The sequence below is a fragment of the Microtus pennsylvanicus genome, chromosome 2 (genome assembly GCF_037038515.1).
Source record: "Microtus pennsylvanicus isolate mMicPen1 chromosome 2, mMicPen1.hap1, whole genome shotgun sequence".
Lineage (NCBI taxonomy): Eukaryota > Metazoa > Chordata > Mammalia > Rodentia > Cricetidae > Microtus > Microtus pennsylvanicus.
In genome coordinates, this window is record NC_134580.1 from 141,693,062 (window position 1) to 141,713,548 (window position 20,487).

The following is a 20,487-nucleotide window of genomic DNA, read 5'->3' on the forward strand; positions in this document are numbered from 1 at the left end:
AAAAATTAAATGCAAGTTGTGTAGAGGCAGACAGGTGGAGTTCTGTGAGATGGAGGCCAGGTAGGACTACACAGTAAGACCTTTTCTCAAAAGCAGTAAGAGCAGTGGAGCAGAGAGATGTCTTGGTGATTAAGAGCACTGACTACTCTTCCAGAGGCCCCAGGTTCAATTCTAGCGCTTATATGGTGGCTAAAACCATCTGTAACTCCAGTCCCAGGGAATCTGATGCCCTCTTCTCCACAGGTACCAGGCATGTACATGGTGCACAGACATATGTGTAGGCAAAAAAATCCCACACATAAAAAATAATAATAAATAATTTTTTTTTCAAGACAGGATGTTTTTGTTCAGTCCTGACTGTCCTGAAACTCACTGTATATACCAGATTGGTCTTGAACTCACAGCGATCTGCCTGTCTCTGCCTCCTGTGTGCTGGGATTAAAGGCATACGACACCACTGCCTGGCCAATAAATAATTTTTTTAAAAATTAAATACAAAATTAGTGCTAGGGATATGACTCAGCTAGTAGAGTACTTATCTAACTTGCATGAGATTCTGGATTCACTCTCCAGCACAATAGAATGGACATGGTGATGCAAACCTGTAATCCCAGCACTCAGGATATAGAGACTGAAGGATTAAAAGTTCAGGATTGGTGTAGATAAGTCTCTGTTTCAAAAGAAAAAAGATAAAAAGTAGAATGTTGTTTTCTTTAAATCCCAGTGAAGCCCATAGGAAATCATTGGCCTAGATTGTCCTATTTATATCACAGATGTTGTGTTTTAGCTCTTTTTGTTGGTTGGCTTTATGTGTGTTCGTGGTGGGTTGTGCACATGTATGTGGGTACATGTAGAGGCAGGAGATGATCCTTGAGTTGTTCTTTAGGAGCTGTCTACTTTGAGGCAGGGTCTCTCAGTGGCAACTGGGGTTCAGTAATAAGGATAGGCTGTCAGGACAGCAAGCCTCCAGGATCTGCCTGTCTCCACCTCCTGACACTGGAATTACAAGGCCATGTCAACCACTACACTTGGCTTTTTGCTGGGGATCAAATTTAGGTCTTCATGCTTATGTGGCAAGCAAGCACTTCATAACTGAACTGTTTCCCCAGCCCTTAATTAAAGTTAATTATTTAATATTATTATTTTTGAGATAGGATCTCATTATCTATTCCTGGTTAGCATGAAGCTTACTACGTAGTCCAGAGATCTGCCTGCCTCTGCCTTTCAGGTGCTGAAATTCAAAATGTGTGACCATCACACCTGGCCCTGTTTTTGGTTTTGATACAAGCTCTTGCTTGCTATGTAGCCTAGGCTGGCGTCAAATTCATAATCTTTCTGCCTCAACTTCCCAAGTGCTTGGATTACAAGCCTGTGTAACCATGTTCAATTGAAAGCCTGTTTTCTCTTGTTTTGGTGCTCAGCATGGAACCCAGGTGTGATTCTGAAGCAGCAAGCTACTTTCTGGTCCAAGGACTCTCTTTTCCAACCTTGTTTTGGGAGTTGTGACTCATCCGCTCATATCCTAGTGCTCTGACAACTTGAACACTAGTGTCAAGAGGGAAAAGCACTTGTCCACCTGAAGCCAGCCCCACCCTATCAGGAGCCTGCCCAGCGCAGCAGGTCATGGTGGGAGTGAACAGTTCTTGCTTGTCTTCCATTCTACTCACTTCCTTCCAGGCACCAGAATTAGGCTTGAGCAGCAGAGGGGGCAGACATTCTGTTCCTTCTGTAATCCCATTGTATACTGTGTTTCTGCTTTTAAGTGTCTCTGTCTGTCTGTCTGTCTGTCTGTGTCTGTCTGTCTCTCTCTCTCTCTCTCTCTCTCTCTCTCTCTCTCTCTCTCTCTCTCTCTCTCTCTCTCTCTCTCTGAGACAGGATTTCTCTGTGTATCCTTGTAGACCAGGCTAGCCTTGAACTCAGAGATCCACCTGCCTCTGCCTCCCCAGCACTGCCCGGTTCAAGCCACTCTTAATCTTTTTATGCTTATTGCATGAAGGTGCTTTGTAGCTAGCAGTGAAGAAAGCCACTCAGAAATGTTGCAGGCTTCTGCAGGGTGGCCATCGTCCTAATACTGTGGTGGGGGCTCTGTGGGCAACCTCAGCAACACGTGTTTACCTGTGTAGGCAAAGGCAGGAAGCACAGCTACATCTGGAACAATAGCACATTCACATCCTTACCAGCTCCTGGAAGCACAGTGTGCCTTAGAAGCCTGGGCCTTATGGTGGCTGACCTCTAGAATGACCTAGACAGCTGAGAAAAGAACAGATTCTGAGCTTCTGCTCCATTACTTCAGTTCAGTAGGTCTGGGTCAAGGTCCAGGAGACTGCGATTTTACAGGCTCCTCTGCATGAGTATGAATCTCAGCCAGGTGTAGAGCTCACCCTGACTTTTGTCTCATGGATCTCTCTCTTGCCATGGTCCAGGTCGAGTATAAGGTGCTTTAGGCAGGTAGCCTCTGAAAGGCAGCTCATTCCCTGGCAGATAGCTAGAAGTTCCACTCAGAACAGCTGTGCTTGCCTGGCTCCCGGGAGCATCGGCTGCCATATGAACCATCATCCCTCCTGTCTTGTTTAGCCAGGCAGAAACTTGTAACCTTTGTTTTTTCTTTGTGTAGAAACTCATCGCATATGGGCATATCACTGGCAACGCCCCTGACAGTGGAGCTCCTGGGAAGCGGCTGATCGACAGGATTGTGGAAACCATTTGCAATTGTTTTCAGGGCCCTCAGACGGATGAAGGGGTTCAGCTACAAATAATTAAGGTATTTCTGTTTGCAGGGTCTGGGTTTGGGAATGTGGGGTTTTAATTTACCATGTGTTGGTTGGGTGATGTTGAGCTGGAACAGAAGATTTGAAGAGTTACATAGAGCTCCTGTTAGCATCATGACTTACGAGCATGCCATAAGCCCAGAGGAGTAGAACCAGGTATGTCCCTAGTAAACAGTCCCACCCACAATGCTCTAATCACCTGTGAACTTAGTTGCTTGAGATTCTCTGGAGATTCTGGGTTCTAGCCAACCATTGCTCTGTAAGTCTTCATTGGTATTCTTAACGCCAGAACCCGCTCCTGTCTTCTTCCCAGCTCTTCTTCCCTGTTCCATGGTTACTGTCAGGAAGGGCTTGGCATGAACTGGTACCACCAGTGTGTCAGGGAATGAGAGGGATAGATAAAGGCCTCCTTCCAGATCTTAGGTCCTGAGTATCTCAGCTGTATGGTAGTGAACTTGTCTTAAATCTTTTTGAACCCAATAGGAAACTGGGAGCCTCTGTACATTGGTACTCATGATTCCTGTGGATGAAGTCAGGGAGTGTGTTTTGTGAGGGAACAGTCTAGTTTTCATTTTAGTTTTTTTTTTAAACCAATATTAGCATTTAGAATTTTCAGGTTTTGGGTTTTTTTTTTTTTTTTAACTTTAATTTTTCAAGACAGGGTTTATATGTGTAACCCTGGCCATCCTGGAACTCACTCTGTAGACCAGGCTGGCCTCAAACTAAGAGATTCTCTTACCTCTGCCTCCTAAGTGCTCACTCACATTAAAGGTGTGAGCCACCATTGCCAAGCACTTAGTTTTTTTTAAACTAGCCACTAAAACACCTGTTTCATCACAGCTTAATTACTTCAAACGATGTGAATTTTAGGGAATTAGCAGTTGCTTTTCAAACTCCGAACAATAGGAAACTGGCTCTGGGTATTAATCATCCAGATGATTTTGAAGGACCACCTGAGAATTGAGAGAAATCAGGCTGAATGTGTTGGTACAAATATGTGATCTTAGCACTTGGGGAACAGAGGCAGGAGGGTTGCTGAAAGTTTGAGGCCAGCCTGTATATAACAAGTTTCAGGACACCTCAACTATTCTAGAAAGGTTTGACCAAGGGGAATATGGGCATTCTAGAAGGTGACCATTTCTGCTGTCTCAGGCTCTTCTGACTGCTGTGACGTCCCCACACATTGAAATTCATGAGGGCACTATCCTGCAAACAGTGAGGACATGCTACAATATCTATCTGGCCAGCAAAAACCTCATCAATCAAACCACCGCCAAGGCCACACTTACCCAAATGCTGAATGTCATCTTTACCCGCATGGAAAACCAAGTGGTGAGTGACAGCTGGGCTAGCCAAGTATCCTGCTGATATCAACTCATGCATGTGCAGAGCCCCTGGCTCTGGAAGTTTATCCCTTCCTGAGACTTAGATTTTAAAACCAGGGGACAGCTCGAGCATGGATTTTTATAGTTTGGTCCTCACATTCTAAGTCTGCTGAACTGGGGATATAGCTGAGTGGTGGAGCCCTTCCCTATTATATACAAGGCCCTAGGTTTAACCCCAGTGCCCAGGAAAACAGCTCAGAAGTTTGATTAGCTTGTTGAAAGTTTTGAAACAATAGGCTGTTGTAATTTTGTTTCTTACTATGATGCTAGAACTATTTAGATGGAATCCTTCTCTGTTGTGCTTTAGTTACAGGAAGCCAGAGAATTGGAAAAACCAATCCAGTCTAAACCTCAGTCCCCTGTGATCCAGGCCACAGCAGGATCTCCCAAATTCAGCCGATTGAAACAGAGCCAGGCCCAGAGCAAACCAACGACTCCTGAAAAAACAGAATTGCCCAACGGTGATCATGCCAGGAATGGCCTAGGAAAAGTAAGCTCAGAAAATGGAGAGGCTAACCAAGAAAGAAGTTCATCATTCTCTGGTTCCACTGAGCCTTCCAGGGGTGAGTGGGCATCCTCCTGGGGTTGTGGGGCATACCAGGAAGTGTGGGCTAGCAGTTAAGGAAACCCCTGGGTGCAGCTTGTCTATTCTGGGCTTTTTCTTGGCCTCCCCTTTTCTGTTGACTACGTGGGGCACGGCCATTGAGACCTGATGGACGTTCTGGAATGGAACTGCCTGCTGCTGCTCCTGTCAGCCTTAGCACAGTAGGTACAGTTTGGGGCCCTTCATCTCCACAGGGAGTTAACTAGGTGATTAATTAGTACTTGGCAGTCTGGTGCCATGCATAGCCCCTGTGAGGAGCTAGGACACCAGATGGGCAGGTAGGTTGATGGCATGGAGACAGCTTTGTTGTCTTCTAGTCATCAAACAAAATTCACTTGATTTTTTTTTGTTTGCTTTAATTTTTTTTTGTTTGGTTTGTGTGTTTGTGTGCACTTGTGTATGAGGATGGCTATGCATGTGCCACAGAGCACCTATAGAGGTTAGACTCCTACTTGTGGGAGTCAGGCTTGGCAGGAGGTCATCTTACTGGCCTTTGTTTCCATTTTTAAACAAAATAATATGCCATATATGGTTATAATCAGATAGTAAATGATTTATTAAGCAAAAAATGGTGATGACCTAGGAATATCTGCATCTCTTCTCGAGCCAGTAGTCTGAACTAGATTCAAAAGCCGTTTTGGCTTTCAAAAGCTTGTGTTCCGGAATGATTCTAATTCTTCACTCACGGCCTTTGCTCTATATAGTGTATCTGATCTGTCTTTTCAGCTGATGTCATCTCTGCTTCAGTCACATGACTGATGATGCCACCGCCACCACCTAGCTTCTTTTTTAAATTATAAAGAAAAAAGAGTTTTATTTTGACTCACAGTCCTGGGCCAAGGTCAAGGATGAAGTCTGGTCTTCTGGTGTTGGCCTTCTTGCTGTCTGTCATGGTGATAAAGAACATCATTGTGTGGTATTCTTCTGTATGTTAGCTTCATTCTCCTCATAGTGAATCAGGCTATGCTGTCCAAGTCAGTGCTGTGCAGATGGTGAACCGTATTGTTTTGCCAGTGATGATGGTGGTGGTACCTCTGCCTGTTAGTACAGATGTGCTTTCCCCAACTATTCCCTGTCTGCATGTCACTGACAGTGGATGTGGAGCCCTTGGATACAGAGCCAAAGGGCGACCCTGCTGCCGTCTAAATGGAAAGTCTGCAGTATCGATGTGGAACTTTTACTGTTCTCTTTGGAAATGAGAAGGCTTTAGTGAATTGAAAGTGCTTTCTTTTTGGTTAATTGGAAATTTTCATTATGGATTTAGTTTCTGGGGCCAGAGAAGTGACAGGAATGAGCAGTCCTCCTTAGGAGGGGCATGAGTGCCTTCTCCCAGCACACTCACTCAGAGTGTACAGGAGAAGGGTGGAAGCTTGGGAGCTTGAGGGACTTAAATCCCCACACTGGGAAGCAGGCCAAGCACACCATCTCCAGAGCCTTCACCTTAGGCCCCTATTGAACCTACTTTTGTGCGAAACAGTTCTCTCTAGTCTTTTATTAAAAGAAAGTTTTCTTCTACTTCTCTTCTCTTTCTACTACCACTGCCTCCTCCTCTACCTCTTCCTTTTCCTCCTTTTTTGGGCAGAGTATTACTTTTTAGCTCTGGCTGCCCTGGCACCTACTGTGTAGTAGACCAGGCTGACCTGGAACCTACAGAGCTCCATCTGCTTTTACCCCACCCCCACATAAGTGCTGGAATTAAAGGGGTTCTTTAATTTGTGATCTTTCTGCTTTAAACGTCCCTGTAGTTAGGGCTGCAGCCTTAACACTCCCCCCCTCTGCCCCCCGCCCCCAGGCCTGACTTCAGAGATGTTTTTACTGTTGTTTGTTTTGAGACAGGGTCTCTTTCTCTCTTTTTCTCCTGAGACTAGGTCTCACTATGTAGCCCTGGCTGTTTGGAACTCAATATATAAACCAAGCTGGCCTCAAACTCACAGAGAACCACCTGCCTCTGCCTCCTGAGTGCTGGGATTATAGGCAGGTGCCACCACCACCCACCCAGCTTTGGCATCAGGTTTTTTAATAGATGCCAGATGTGTTACTTATTGAACAGTCTTTCGGTTAACAATTATTAGTCACCGATTCAAAGGTTTTATGAGCAATTGGCAAGGAAATGACACACACCTGCAAGCCTGCTTCTGTCAGCTATCACTTTATAGCCTCTGGTTACACTGAGCCACCCAAGCCTCTGATAAAATGACTACATGTCTCTTGGACATTGACTGTGAACAAGGTGCTGTGCAGCAGATAGTACAGCTTAGAAATGATCAACATAATTAATGAAGTCCTAGCATCAGTGTGTTGGAACTAAACAGGAACCTAGAAATACCTAGTCACTGGACAGTGGTGCTGCACACCTTTAATCCCAGCACTCGGGAGGCAGAGACAGGTGGATTTCTGTGAGTTTGAGGTCAGCCTGGTCTATAGAGCAAGTTCCAGGACATACTCCAAAGCTGTACAGAGAAATCCTGTTTTGAAAAGCAAACAAAAGAAAGAGAGAAAGAAAGAATGAACAAAAAGAAATGCCTAGTCATGGGCTAGAGTGGAGCTTCATGGTAGAGCATTTGTCCAATATGTGAGGCCCTGGTTCAGTCCCCCGTACCAGCAGATGGAAAAGCCAGTTCTGGAATATCTAGCCTTAATATTTACAGATCATAATGTAGATGATTTATGGGTGGTAAGTGAGCAATTTGTGTTTTAATAGTTACACACTTTAGCATGTATTGCTATGGTATAATTAGCACCTTCTACGTTGATATTTGTTCGCTGTTTAAGGTAAATTGAATGTCATTGCATTGTGATGATGTAAGCAGAGCATAAATGGGGCAAAAGTCATGAAGGATGGTGTGAAAACTCAACCAGAGGCTTGGGTAACTGTAATCCAGTCTAAATCATGGTTTTGAGATAGAGAAATGAATTTAGATTTTGGTTGTGACTGGGTCATTTCTTGGTTTCCATTCAGGCTCTTTGCTCCATGTGAGTTGATTTGATTATGGGTGTTCAGTGACAATTGAAGATGAGCATGCTTAGCACTGTTCCCCAGAAACGCAAAGACCAAGCTCAGGTCTGGCAGAAGTGAGAGTCCTCACTGAGGCAAGCACTCTGACGCTCTTTGTTGTTGCTCATTCAAGATGATGCCTTTGCTTAATACAGTGTTTTCTAACCAGTGATATGGAATATTCTAGTCAGAGCTTGTTCATTCTGTTCACTCCATAAACGCCTCTCTGGGACTAATTTTCTAAAAAATAAGGAATTAATAGTTAGAGATGTTGGACCCTTTCCAGTTAAACATTTGCCGTTTGGCCGAGTAATCTCATCTGAAATGCAGCCAGTCCTCAAGTGTCAGGTTAGGAGCTCATGCTGAGTTCTAGGCTTGACTCAGGGAGTCCAACATGGCACTCGCCAAAGCTCCTCTCCTTGGTCAGGAGCTTCATGCAGGCACAGAGAAACCCAATCAACTCTGGTTCTCACTGGGGCTGGGACTGGCTGGGTTGAGCAGCTGGGTCATAGGAAGGAGCAGAGGACAGGACAGGGTTTCAGTGCTCTGGAGAGTGAGTCTTGAAATCCAAGCAGATCCTTCCCTTGGGTTCTGCATCTGAGGGGGTCCTCTCTGCTGGCAGATGGCAGTGGAGGGAACACATTTGTACCTCAGTGCTTTAGAGCAGGACTCTAGAAGACCATCGCCATAATCTCCTCCTTCCTTTCTTTCCCTGGAAACACCCTGTCTGTGTTCGTGTTTGGGGTGTATGTAGGCACTGACGATGGAGCCCAGGAGGTGGTAAAGGACATCTTAGAGGATGTGGTCACATCTGCTGTGAAAGGTGAGTGGACAGCCCTGCCTTTACTCATGCCTCTTTGTGTGTGGAGCCCCTCAGGCAGCATCTGGTTCTCCTCAGTGAACTCTTGGAGTTCTTGGAAACTGAGTTGCTGTTGCCTCCCAGCACTTGACACACAGTGATTGGTTCTGTTCTATTGAGGTAAAGGAGTATTAGATGCTCTACCTGGAGACACAGGGGTCCACTCCATATGTCTTCTGCTGCAGAACTGCTAAGATGTCAAGACTGGACATTGTGTCCAGTCCACACAGCAGTAGGTGTTAGGCACACAGGAAGGTGGTGCTCACTGGGAGCCTCCAGTGCTGCCTCTCATGGTGCGCTCAGTGCTGGTCAGCTTATAGAGCTAGCCTTGATGCTGTTTCCTTTGTCTTTACTCCAAACTCAGTCAGTGGCTGCATGTGCAACACTGTCCCAGTGCCATTAATTGGACAAGAAATCTTAAAAAAATGGTAGCAGTTTGCAATCAAGAGTTTTTTTAGCCGGACGGTGGTGGCGCACACCTTTAATCCCAGCACTCTGGAGGCAGAGGCAGGCGGATCTCTGTGAGTTTGAGACCAGCCTGGTCTACAGAGCTAGTTCCAGGACAGGCTCCAAAACCACAGAGAAACCCTGTCTCGAAAAAACAAAAAAAAAAAAAAAAAGAGTTTTTTTAAATGAGAGAGAGAATAGAACACAAACAATTGTGTAGTTGGATACATGAGGCATGGAAATGTTCATTCTTTTCATACAGTCTTGGCAGGATTTTTATGTGTATGTGTTCAGACTGGGGCATGGTTTACATTCGATTCTTTTTTTAAAATTTATTTAATTTTAAGCACATTGGTGTGACAGTGTTAGATTCCTGATCTAAACTGAGTTACAGACAGTTGTGAGCTACCATGTGGCTGCTGGGAGTGTTTGAATCCGGGTCCTCTGGAAAGGCAGCTAGTGCTCCTAACCATTGAACCATCTCTCCACCTCCTACATTCAATTCTGTATGAGTGTTGTGGCCCATGCCTATACTCCACACTTGGGAGACAGAGGCAGGAGAACCCACAGTGAGTTCCAAGCTGGACTTAAGTCCAGGGCCTTACACATGCCACACTGCCACTGAGTTACATCCCAGCCTCATGTCATAGTTTGAAAGCCACATCTCTGAGCCTTCTGTTTGTTTACTAGGGTGTAGCCAAGCTCTTCCAGAGAGCCCAGAACTTACTTAGCCCTTAAAGAGCCACAGTAGCTCCTGCCATCCATCACACAGTCCGTGTCAACCGTGTCACACCTCAGCCTATTGTACAGTAGCACTGGGTCAATTACATGTCCAGTAAATATATGTTTTATAAAACTATTTCTGGCCATTGAGATCACTTGGCAGGGAAAGGTGTATCTGCCACCAATCCTGAGGACTTGCATTCAGTCCCTGAGACCCTCATGGTGGAAGGAGCACGCTACTCCCACAAGTTGTCTTCTGGCCCCCACACACAATAAATAGATATAATTTTAAGATATTTTCTATTTAGAAAAACATTTTGAAGCTGGGTGTGGTGGCGCACACCTTTAATCCCAGCACTCAGGAGGCAGAGGCGGGTAGATCTCTGAGTTCGAGGCCAGCTTGGTGTACAGAGTGAGTTCCAGGACAGCCAGGACTGTTACACAGAGAAACCCTGTCTTCGAAAAACAAAAAACAAAACAAAACAAAACAAAAAACATTTTGGAGACTGCTTGAGTTCTTTGGTGTCATGTGCGTATATGAAGAGCTATGTAATAGATTCTTCCCACAGTCATTGTTTTGCTCAGGATTAGATATGTTTTCTTTAGTTGAATGATAACATTTATGTGATTTCTGTTTTTTACATGATTTCCAGGAAGCTGTTTTTCCTTGTGACTAAGTTTTTTTGTTTGTTTTTTTTTAAACTGTGTCTTAATTCTTGTGTTACTAACCTTAACCCTTTAAATAAAATCTTGGTTTTCATGTTTTGCTACTTCCTGTCTTTTTCAGAAGTGGATGGGTGGGCAGAACTGCTGTAGCTCACAGCTCTGCAGGTGCTGTGAGTGAACCCTGTGGGGAGTTAGGCACTGCTGTGGCCCTGGCTGTGAGGTTGTGGGTAAGAGTCAGGCAGGAAGCCTAAGCAGCACTGTGTTGTAGGGATTAGGGAGAGGGGGCATGCAGCACTGAGTCAGCGAGCAAATGCTGTCTGGTTCATGAAGCCTTTTGGGGTACTCTCACCGGGCAATGACTTTGTACTTATGTCTTAAGAAGCCGCAGAAAAGCATGGTCTGATGGAGCCTGACCGAGTCCTGGGTACCCTAGAATGCCAGGAATACGCTGTTCACCCAGGAGTTGATGAAAACTCACAGACCAATGGCATAGCCGACGACAGGCAGTCACTGTCCTCAGCAGATAATCTGGTATGTCATTGTGCATCTCATATTCCATATCCCATACGGACACCCTTTCATTTGCACGCTTTTAAAGGTTACAGAATTAGATCTCTGTCAGAGAAATGGCTATGCGAGAGGGCCCTGCAGGTGTTTGTCGCACAGACCTGGTCTCATACTCTGTGAAGCACAGTTGCCTTTGCTAACGTTGGTTATATGCACTGTCACTATTGAACTTTTTTCTTTGTGACCAGGTCTCACTATATAGCTAGGCTAGCCTCACACTCACAGAGATCTGTCTGTTTCTGCCTCTTTTATGAATATATACGCCTAATCCTCTGTGTGTGTGTGTGTGTGTGTGTGTGTGTGAGAGAAAGAGAGAGAGAGAGAGAGAGAGAGAAGCAAATGCATATGTGTACATGTGCTTGCCTATGCTTATGTGGAGGCCAGAGGTCAATGCCGGGTGTCTTTCTCTGTTGTTCTCCACTTTACTTTTTGGAAAGAAAGTCTCTGAGTCTGGAAGGCAGTGATTGGCTAGACTGGCTGGTTATTGAGCCCAGGATCTGCCTGTTTACACTTTCCAACACCTGAGTTACAGATACCTGCTACCATACCTGACTCTCATGAGTGCTGGGGATCTGAACTCGGGTTCTCATGCTTGTGTGCCGTCTCCTCAGTGTCACTGAGTCAGGAGTTGGTAGTTCTGGGCTGAGGAATATCCCAGAGGCAGAGTGCTTGTCTAGCATGAACTAGGCTCTGGTTCAGAGTAAAATATAACTGAATTTAATTTCTAAAAAAGTGCATATACACATAACACACAGAGCAAGAGAGGAAATGTTTTAAATGAACATGCTAACACATGCCTGACAGGCCAGCATTTTGGAGGCTGAGCAATACCGAGGTAGGGAGGGGTGTGTGTGTGTGTGTGGACTGTTACCAATAAATGAATGATTTGAAAGCTTTATGCCTTTAGTCAACTGGTCAACTGGGAAGGTACCACTCAGATCCTACCCTCCCTCCTGTAGTCTGTTGAAAGCCATTTTCTCTTCCTGCGTTAAAACTGAGTGACAGCATTCATTTGAATCCTTATATTCTGACAAGAGAACAATCCCACCCTAATAACATTATTTAAGTTTAGTTTTTCTTTTTATTTTCTTTGTTTTTTCAAGACAGTTTCTTTGTAACAGCCGTGGCTGTCCTGGAACTCACTTTGTATACCAGGCTGGCCTCAAATTCACAGAGATCTGCCTGCCTCTGCCTATGCTGGCCTTAAAGGCATGTGATCCTGTAGTGTTAGGAGCGACGGGCCGCTTCCCTGCTGCCCCAGCTCCTGGCCGCCTGGCTAGCTTATGTCCCGAAATAATTACACGGAACTGTATTCTTTTAAACAATGCTTGGCCCATTAGTTTTAGCCTCTTATTGATTGGCTAATTCTCACATCTTGATTACCCCATTTCTAATAACCTGTGTAGCACCATGAGCTGGTGGCTTACCAGGGAGATTCTTAACCTGCCTCTGCCTCGGAGAGGAGAATCATGGCGACTCCCTGACTCGGCTTCTTTCTCCCAGCATTCTGTTCTGTCTGCTTCACCTATCTAAGCTGCCATCCTATCAAAAGGGCCAAGGCAGTTTCTTTATTAACCAATAGACATATGGCCCTCCTCCATCATGATCCCACACCCTGCTAGGTTTATTTTACTTTATTTTTTTAAGATTTAGTTATTTATTATGTACGTAGTGTTCTGCCTTAATGTATGTCTGCACGTCAGAAGAGGTCACCAGATCTCATCGTAGATGGTTGTGAACTACCCTGTGGTTGCTGGAAATTGAACTCCGAGCCTCTGAAACTGCAACCGGTGCTCTTAACCTCTGAGCCATCTCTTCAGCCCTCTATTTGGCTTTCTTAGTGATTACTTACTCGTCTTTTTTGCCCAGTTTTCATTTTAGAGGAGGGTTCCTACATTTCTATAATCAATTCTAAGAATCTCTGTGTAAAGGTTGTTGATCTTTGTTATATGTTGTATATATTTACTTTATTATGCTTAAAATAATTTTTAAATCTATTTTTATGTGTATTGAGTGTTTTTCCTACATGAATATCTGAACACCATGTACATGCCTGGTGCCTGGGGAGGGCTGAAGAGGGCATCTAATTCTCTAGGATTAGAGTGACGCATGATTTGAACTTCCATTTTGGTTCTGGGAATCAAACTGGTTCTCTGGAAATGTATCAAGTTCTCCTAACTAGTGAGCCACCTCTCTATATATACCCTAAATGTATGTATGTATGTATGTATGTATGTATTTACTTACTTACTTACTTTTTGAGGCAGGGTCTGATATCCGGGGCTGGTGTGGAACTTACTGTGTAGATCAGGCTAGCCTCAGAGTCAGAGAGATCTGCCAGCCTCCATCTCTGAATACTGTGATTAAAGGTGTGCACTACCACACCTGGCTAAATGTAATATTTTTAAGTCGATTTTGAAGTACATATCATTTTTTTTCCTCACTCATTCTGCTTTAGAGTTCTTACAAATAACTTCTTTGTTTTTGTTTTCTTCTCCTTCCCCTACACCAGGGTTTCTTTATATAGCCCTGGCTGTCCTGGAACTTGCTCTGTAGACCAGGCTGGCCTCCAACTCATACAGATCAGCCTGTCTCTGCTTCTTGAATACTAGGATTAATGACGCGCACCACCATTACCCAGTCTCTCTCTCTCTCCTCTCTCCTTCCTTCCTTCATTTCTTGAGAGCGTATGTGTATAATGTGTATAATTATTTTTTTGGCATTGGGTGCCACAGCACATATATAAGAGATCAGAGGACAACTCTAGAGTTGGCTCTCTGCCCTTCTACTGCTATGTGAGTTCCAGGGATCAAACTCAGTTTTTCCCGCTTGAATGGCAAGAGCTGTTACCCATTGAGCCATCTTGCTGGCCTCTGTGGTTTTGGGGGTTTCTGTTTTTTGGGGTTTTTTTTTTTGTTTGTTTGTTTTCTGGGGCTGGAGAGATGACTCAGAAGTTAAGAGCACTGGCTGCTCTTCCTAGAGGACCTGAGTTCAATTCCCAGCAACCACATGGTGGCTCACAACCATCTGTAATGAGATCTGGTGCCCTCTTCTGGAATGCAGGCAAAACAGTGTGTACATAATAAATAAATAAACATATATCTTTAAAAAAAAAAAAGGACAGGATTTCTGTATGTAGCCTTGACTGTTGTGGAACTGGTTTTGTAGATCAGTTTGGTCTTGAACTCAGAGAGCTCTGCCTACTTCTGCTTCCTGAGTGCTGGGATTAAAGGCATGCGCCATCATTGCCTGGCTGTTTTTTTGTTTGTTTGAGACAGGTTCTTGAGCAGCCTCTATGAGCTGGAACTCATTGTGTAGCTGAGGAGGACTTTACACTCCTGATCCTCAGCCTCCATTCCCAGTGCTGGGACGACAGGGGTGTGTGTGTCTCCGCCTGGCCTCACAAGGTCTACAGTTTCTCTGATGACACAATTGGGGCATCTATTTTGTGTCTTCTCCCCCACCCCACCTTCTAGTTGAATAAATACAGGAATTTAGGTTTCCATGACATAATTCTTTTCTTCCTGAATTTCCCTTTGTTTCTAACTTTAGGAACCAGATGTTCAAGGACATCAAGTGGCTGCTAGGTTCTCTCACATTCTGCAGAAGGATGCCTTCCTGGTGTTTCGTTCCCTGTGCAAGCTGTCCATGAAACCTCTCGGGGAAGGACCCCCAGATCCAAAGTAAGCTCACAGCAGCTATGGTCATCTGCTACCCTGTGACCTGGGAGTTTGTGTTCTGTGTTTTGTCCTCCCCTGTTTCCCACAGTGTAGGTGTGGGATGGTTTCACATTTCTCCAGACTCAAGCAGTCCCTACACCTCCCCGTCCCCCTGCCATGTCTCCACTATCCAGAATCTTGCCCAGATTTGTTCTTGCTTTGTATGTCTTGTACTGACTAAGGGCTTAATTTCTTTGTGAGGCTGTGAAGGGACAAGATGCCTACAGACTCCATTCCTGGCCCTGACTGGAAACCTCAGCTCCATGAACCAAGATTTAAGCCCCAGAGCCTAGTGCCTAAGCCTAGTGTCTCTTCCCAGTGAAGTGGCTGGCCAACAGTGTCTGTACTGTGGAGAGAAGAGAACCGGCTTTATTTAGAGCCAGAAAATTGATTCTAGGTCTTATGTCCTTCACTGCAGGGCAACCCCGGGGCTGCCCGAGTGATGAACTGCAGTGAAAATGGTGAAGTGAAGTAGATGTTGTTCTAAGTACAGGGTGGTGTACTTCCCAGTCTCTGCTGTTGGAATCCTGACTGCTCATCTTTATAACCTCAGTCTTTGAACCATTAGGAAAAGAGCTCCATTTTTTCAAACTTTATTATGATTGTATGTATGTGTGATGTGTGTTGGTGTGCACAGAAATCATCATACAACTTTGTAGCGTCGGTGCTCTCCTCCACCTTTACCTGGTCCCAGGGACCAAACTCAGGCCCTCAGGCAGCAAGTGCCATTACCTGCTGAGCCATTTCCTCCCCCACTCTCCCAACAGCTGCCCTTCTGAGACAGCTTCTCTTTATGTTACTTAGTCTGACCTAATTCATCTCAGCATCCTCATGCTCCAACTTCCCGAGTGATCAGATTACAGTAATTTACTACCCAGCTAGAAAAAAATTATTTTCTCTTTATTGTTGTTTTAGCTTTGTACATGTTAATGTTTTGCCTGTATGCATGTATGTACACCATGTGGATGCCTCTTGTATCCTCTGGAACTGGGGTCATTGATGGTTGTGAGTCACCATGTGGGTGCTGGGGACTGAACCTGGATCCTCTGCAAGAGCAGCAAGTGTTCTTAACTTCTGAGCCATCTTTCCAGCCCTGAAGATTCATTTATTTTATGTTATGTGTACAATTATTTGGCCTGCATGTATGTGTACCAGGTATGTGCCTGGTGACCTTGGAGATCAGAAGAGTTCCAGATTCCCCGAAACTGGAGGGGAATTATGGGTGCTGGGAATTGAACCTGAGTCTTCAAGCAACAAGTGCTCTTAGCCACTGAGCCATCTCTCCACCTGCTCTTTTTTAAATTGTTGTTGTTTGTTTGTTTGTATTTTGAGACAGGATCTCACCATGTAGTCCTGATTAGCCTGGAATTTACTATGTAGACCAGGCTGGACTGATAACTCACAGAAATCCAAATGCCTCTGCTATCCAAGTGCTGGGATTAAAGAAGTACACCATGGTACCTGGTGAATTTTCTTAACAACCCTGCCTTGGGCTAGTGGTAGGAGGAGTCTGTGAGGCTGGTGGATAAAGAGCCCTGGATTGGACACTCTTCTAATTGCTATGGCAAATTCCCGACAGAAGACAATGTGTTTGTTTTGGCTCACAGTTTGAGGGTCCAGTTCATTATGGTGGGGAAGGCATGGTGGCAGGAGCTTTAGGCAGCTGGTCACTTTGCATCCACTGTCAGGAATTAGAGAATGTTGGGTTCTGTGCTTGGCTCCTCCCTCCTTTCTATGCAGTCTTGTACCCTCGCCCATGGCATGGTACCGTATTACGGGTTGGTCTTGCCCTTAATTAACTTAACCTAACCCCCCCATAGTCACACTCAGAGGCTTATCTCCTAGATGATTCTAGATCCTGTGAGGGCAACAGTGTTATCACAGCCCTGTCTTCATGCAGATGAAGAGTGAAGAGTATGGGGCTGAATCTGCAGCAGAATATTGTGAAGTAATTACATGGATCCATCCTAGAGCTGGCTCTCCAGACTCAACTCTCACCTTGTTCTGCCCGTTATCCACTTTGTGTTGGAAACAGACAAAAAGGAATCATTTTTGTTTTCGGAGGGCCTACAGGTTCTGAGGGGCCCATCTTATCCTCTCTGCCTTCATCCTGTTGGCATGTAGATGTTGTTTCTATTTTTTTTAAGACTTGTTTATTATGTTTTCAATGTTCTGTATGCATATATGTCTACAGACCAGAATAGGGCACCAGATCTCATTATAGATGGTTGTGAGCCACCGTGTGGTTGCTGGGAATTGAACTCAGGACCTCTGGAAAAGTAGCTAGAGCTCTTAATCTCTGAGTCATCTTTCCACCTCTGCTGTTTCTAATTCTTAAATCTTGGCCTCAGGAGGTTCTGCATGGCTGAGCATGGTACGCATCCCTGTAGTACCGAACCTTGGGAGGCAGAGGCAGGAAGAGATCAGGAGTTAAAGGTCATCCTTAGTCACATAGTAGCTGGTAAAAGATCAAAGGCTTTTCAAGTAACATACTGTTTCTGTCTGTGCCCAATATTTGGCAGGCAGAGGCAGGATCACAAGTTCCAGGTCTGCTATACACAGTGAGACCCTGCAAAACTAAAAGCATCCTGTCTAACATTCCGCCTACTAGCACACCATCACTGTCTTTTGTTGCCTTTGTAGGTCCCATGAGCTGCGTTCCAAGGTGGTTTCCCTGCAGCTGCTGCTCTCTGTGCTGCAGAACGCTGGCCCAGTCTTCAGGAGCCATGAGATGTTTGTCACTGCCATTAAGCAGTACCTGTGTGTGGCCCTGTCCAAGAATGGCGTGTCCTCAGTACCTGATGTCTTTGAGCTCTCACTTGCTATTTTTCTTACTCTTCTTTCAAACTTCAAGATGCACTTGAAAATGCAGATAGAGGTACATACATACTTCAGTTAGTGGTTTTTATTTGGGGACATTAATGCCAGATGAGAAGCCTGCTTGTGAGTCAGGCATGACACAGGCCTGTAATCCTAGCACTTATGAGCTAGAAGCCGAGCAATCAGGAGGTCAAGGACAGCCTAAGCTATGTAGTTCACTTGGGACCAGCCTGGGCTACATGAGATCCTGTCTCCAGAAAAAGCAAGCAAGTAAGCTGCTGGTGGCCTAGCCACCATAGTAAGATACCCCTTTTACTAGCTAGCCTTCCTAGTGGAACTTGAGTGAGTGGGAAAGACCTTGTCAGAAAAGTTCTGTTCACCCGTGATTTAAAGTCATGGTCTATATTCTCAGCTCAGACCCCACCCCATCCCCACCCCAATGTCTGTCTGGGCTCAAATTGTTTGAAATAATTTGAATTAGTTGTCAGATTGATACATTATATTTCACAAATACAAATTTCTGGGTTTTCTCAAGTTACAACACATGCGGACCCTGTACTAGCTCCTCAACTGTGGGTAGAGGTCCTGCTAACCATCCAGGCTGGACTCCCATGTTCCTCAGCAAGTGCACGCCCCACTTTGCATCTGCCCGGGCTGCTCTGCATAGCAAAGAGCTGCCTGGCCCAAAGGTGTTGGCATCTTGAGTCCTAAATGGAGACTGCTCATTGCTCCTTCCTTGTCTTCATGTCACACAGGTCTTTTTCAAAGAGATTTTCCTAAACATTTTAGAAACATCCACAAGTTCTTTTGAGCACCGCTGGATGGTCATTCAGACCCTGACGAGGATTTGTGCAGGTACGTTCACCCGGGACACTCAGAACAGCTTCTGAAGCTTTTGTCTGCCAAGCATGTATCAAGATCATCAGTTCCTCTTTGTAGTGTTTTAGTGAATTATTGAGAAAGTCCTTCCATTACAGAGTTCATTTGCAGGGCTGGAGTGATAGCTCAGCTGTTTAGAGCCCTTCCTTCTCTTATAGAGGACTCAAGTTTGCTTCCCAGCACCCACATCAGGTAGCTCACAATTGCCAGGGGATCTGACATCCTCTTGCCTCTGTAGGCACTACATCCATATGCAGAAACTTTCAAACCAACATATACACATTGTTTTCCCTTTTGAGACAGAGTCTTACTTATGTAGCCCAGACTAGCCTCAAACTCTTGAGATCCCCCTGCCTCTGCCTTCTTAGTGCTGGGGTTTAAAGTCTGTACTACCATACTCAACTTACACATAGTTTTTTGTTGTTGTTTTGAGGCAGGGTTTCTCTGTAGCTTTGGAGCCTGTCCAGGAACTTGCTCTTGTAGACCAGGCTGGCTTCAAACTCAGAGATCCACCTGCCTCTGCCTCCCAAGTGCTGGGATTAAAGGTGTGCTCCACTACCACCCGGCTTACACATACTTTTTTAAAAATGACTAAGAAAATACATTTTGGGATGGGAGTTTCCATACAGAGACAGGGTGTCTCTGTGTAGCCCTGGCTGTCCTAGAACTCACTCTGTAGATCAGGCTGTGCTCAAATTCAGAGAGCCCCCTGCCCCTGCGTGCCAAGTGCTGGGGTTAAAGGTGTAAAGGTGTACACCACTACTGCCAGCAAAATATATGCCTTTTAATCTCTTTTGAAAAAGGTTCATTCATACTGACCGAGAAAGGCCCACCTTGCCTGTCTTGTAGAAGAACTGGCTCAGGGGACCTTTGATGTTAGCACCAGGTTTTGTAAATTCTAGAAATTTAGTAATCATGGCAGATTGGTTTTGGTGCTGCTGTTTTCTGGACCTCAGGTGAATTTAAATGGATCTTCTGACATCCCAGGACTCTGCAGACAGGCAAACACTGCCTTTTGACCCCTGCTGCAAGGTGAAATGGAGTGCCTGAGCTGATAGAGGTGGGCAGGCCTCAGAACAGTAGACTATCATGCTTCTGATGCATATTTCTTGCTTAAGGTGTGGCCACCTTGGGCAAAGGTTCACAGAGGCTATTTTTAGCAAAGAAAGTATAGGTGGGCTTAGTGGTAGAGTTCTTGTCTAGTATTCATAAAGCCATGGTTTCCGTACCCATACTGACAACAATAAAAAAGAAAGAGAAAGAAAGAAAATGTAATCATTTGTCTTTGATCCAGATTTCTAATATGTGTGTGTTATTTTCCAAGATGCCCAGTGTGTTGTGGATATTTATGTCAACTATGACTGTGACTTAAATGCTGCTAACATTTTCGAGCGTCTAGTAAATGATTTATCCAAAATCGCTCAGGGAAGAAGTGGACATGAGCTGGGGATGACGCCTCTACAGGTAAAAATACCAAGGTACATGCTGTCTTTAAAGTTTACTCTGAAATAGACATCATAGAGTGCGGCCATACGGTTGTCACTGGGTTTGGCCTACATTAAGGGACAAAAGACAGACACGCAGCTTCTGCTGTTGTGAAAGGACAGTAAAGAGGTGAGTTGTCAGTTGATGTGCTGTGGAGAGGAGAGTGCCTGTGTTAAGGCTCCATTAGAGAACCCTGGGGGAAAGGCAGTTTTCAGTCCCTGAGTGGCATGTGCAGCTTGGCATCTAGGCTTTTTCTTGGAGGAAGGCCAGAGCCGTCCTTAGGGCCACAGGAAGATTTGTGCTGCCTAAAGTATTGTGAGTCTAAAACACTGGCTTTTGTTTTTTGAGATTGTCTATAACTTGTGTTCATTTTTTAAATGTAAGAAATTCTAACTATGTAGCAGGTATGTTGGCACAGTCCTATAATTCCAGCACTCAGGATGCTGAGGCAGGAGGGTCACAATTTCTTAGCAGGCCTGGCATATATATTGAGACTCTATCTCAAAAAAACAAAAACCCTACTTAAGTAAAATTAGTATTATTTATCTGTAGTTTACCTTAAAATGAAAT

At 44.9% G+C, this 20,487-nt stretch overlaps 1 protein-coding gene across 2 annotated transcripts in view; it reads left to right on the plus strand.

Moving 5' to 3' along the window:
• Positions 1-20,487, plus strand: part of Arfgef2 (ARF guanine nucleotide exchange factor 2) — an 82,484-nt gene that overhangs the window by 20,151 nt on the left and 41,846 nt on the right. The window contains exons 4-12 of one of the 2 annotated variants that reach the window (XM_075963111.1): positions 2,615-2,761; positions 3,921-4,100; positions 4,461-4,716; positions 8,507-8,575; positions 10,827-10,978; positions 14,567-14,697; positions 17,377-17,611; positions 18,309-18,408; positions 19,757-19,896. In XM_075963111.1, coding sequence (XP_075819226.1) covers positions 2,615-2,761; positions 3,921-4,100; positions 4,461-4,716; positions 8,507-8,575; positions 10,827-10,978; positions 14,567-14,697; positions 17,377-17,611; positions 18,309-18,408; positions 19,757-19,896 — 1,410 coding nt within the window. The remainder of the gene's footprint in view (positions 1-2,614; positions 2,762-3,920; positions 4,101-4,460; positions 4,717-8,506; positions 8,576-10,826; positions 10,979-14,566; positions 14,698-17,376; positions 17,612-18,308; positions 18,409-19,756; positions 19,897-20,487) is intronic. The other variant, XM_075963112.1, reaches the window with a different exon arrangement.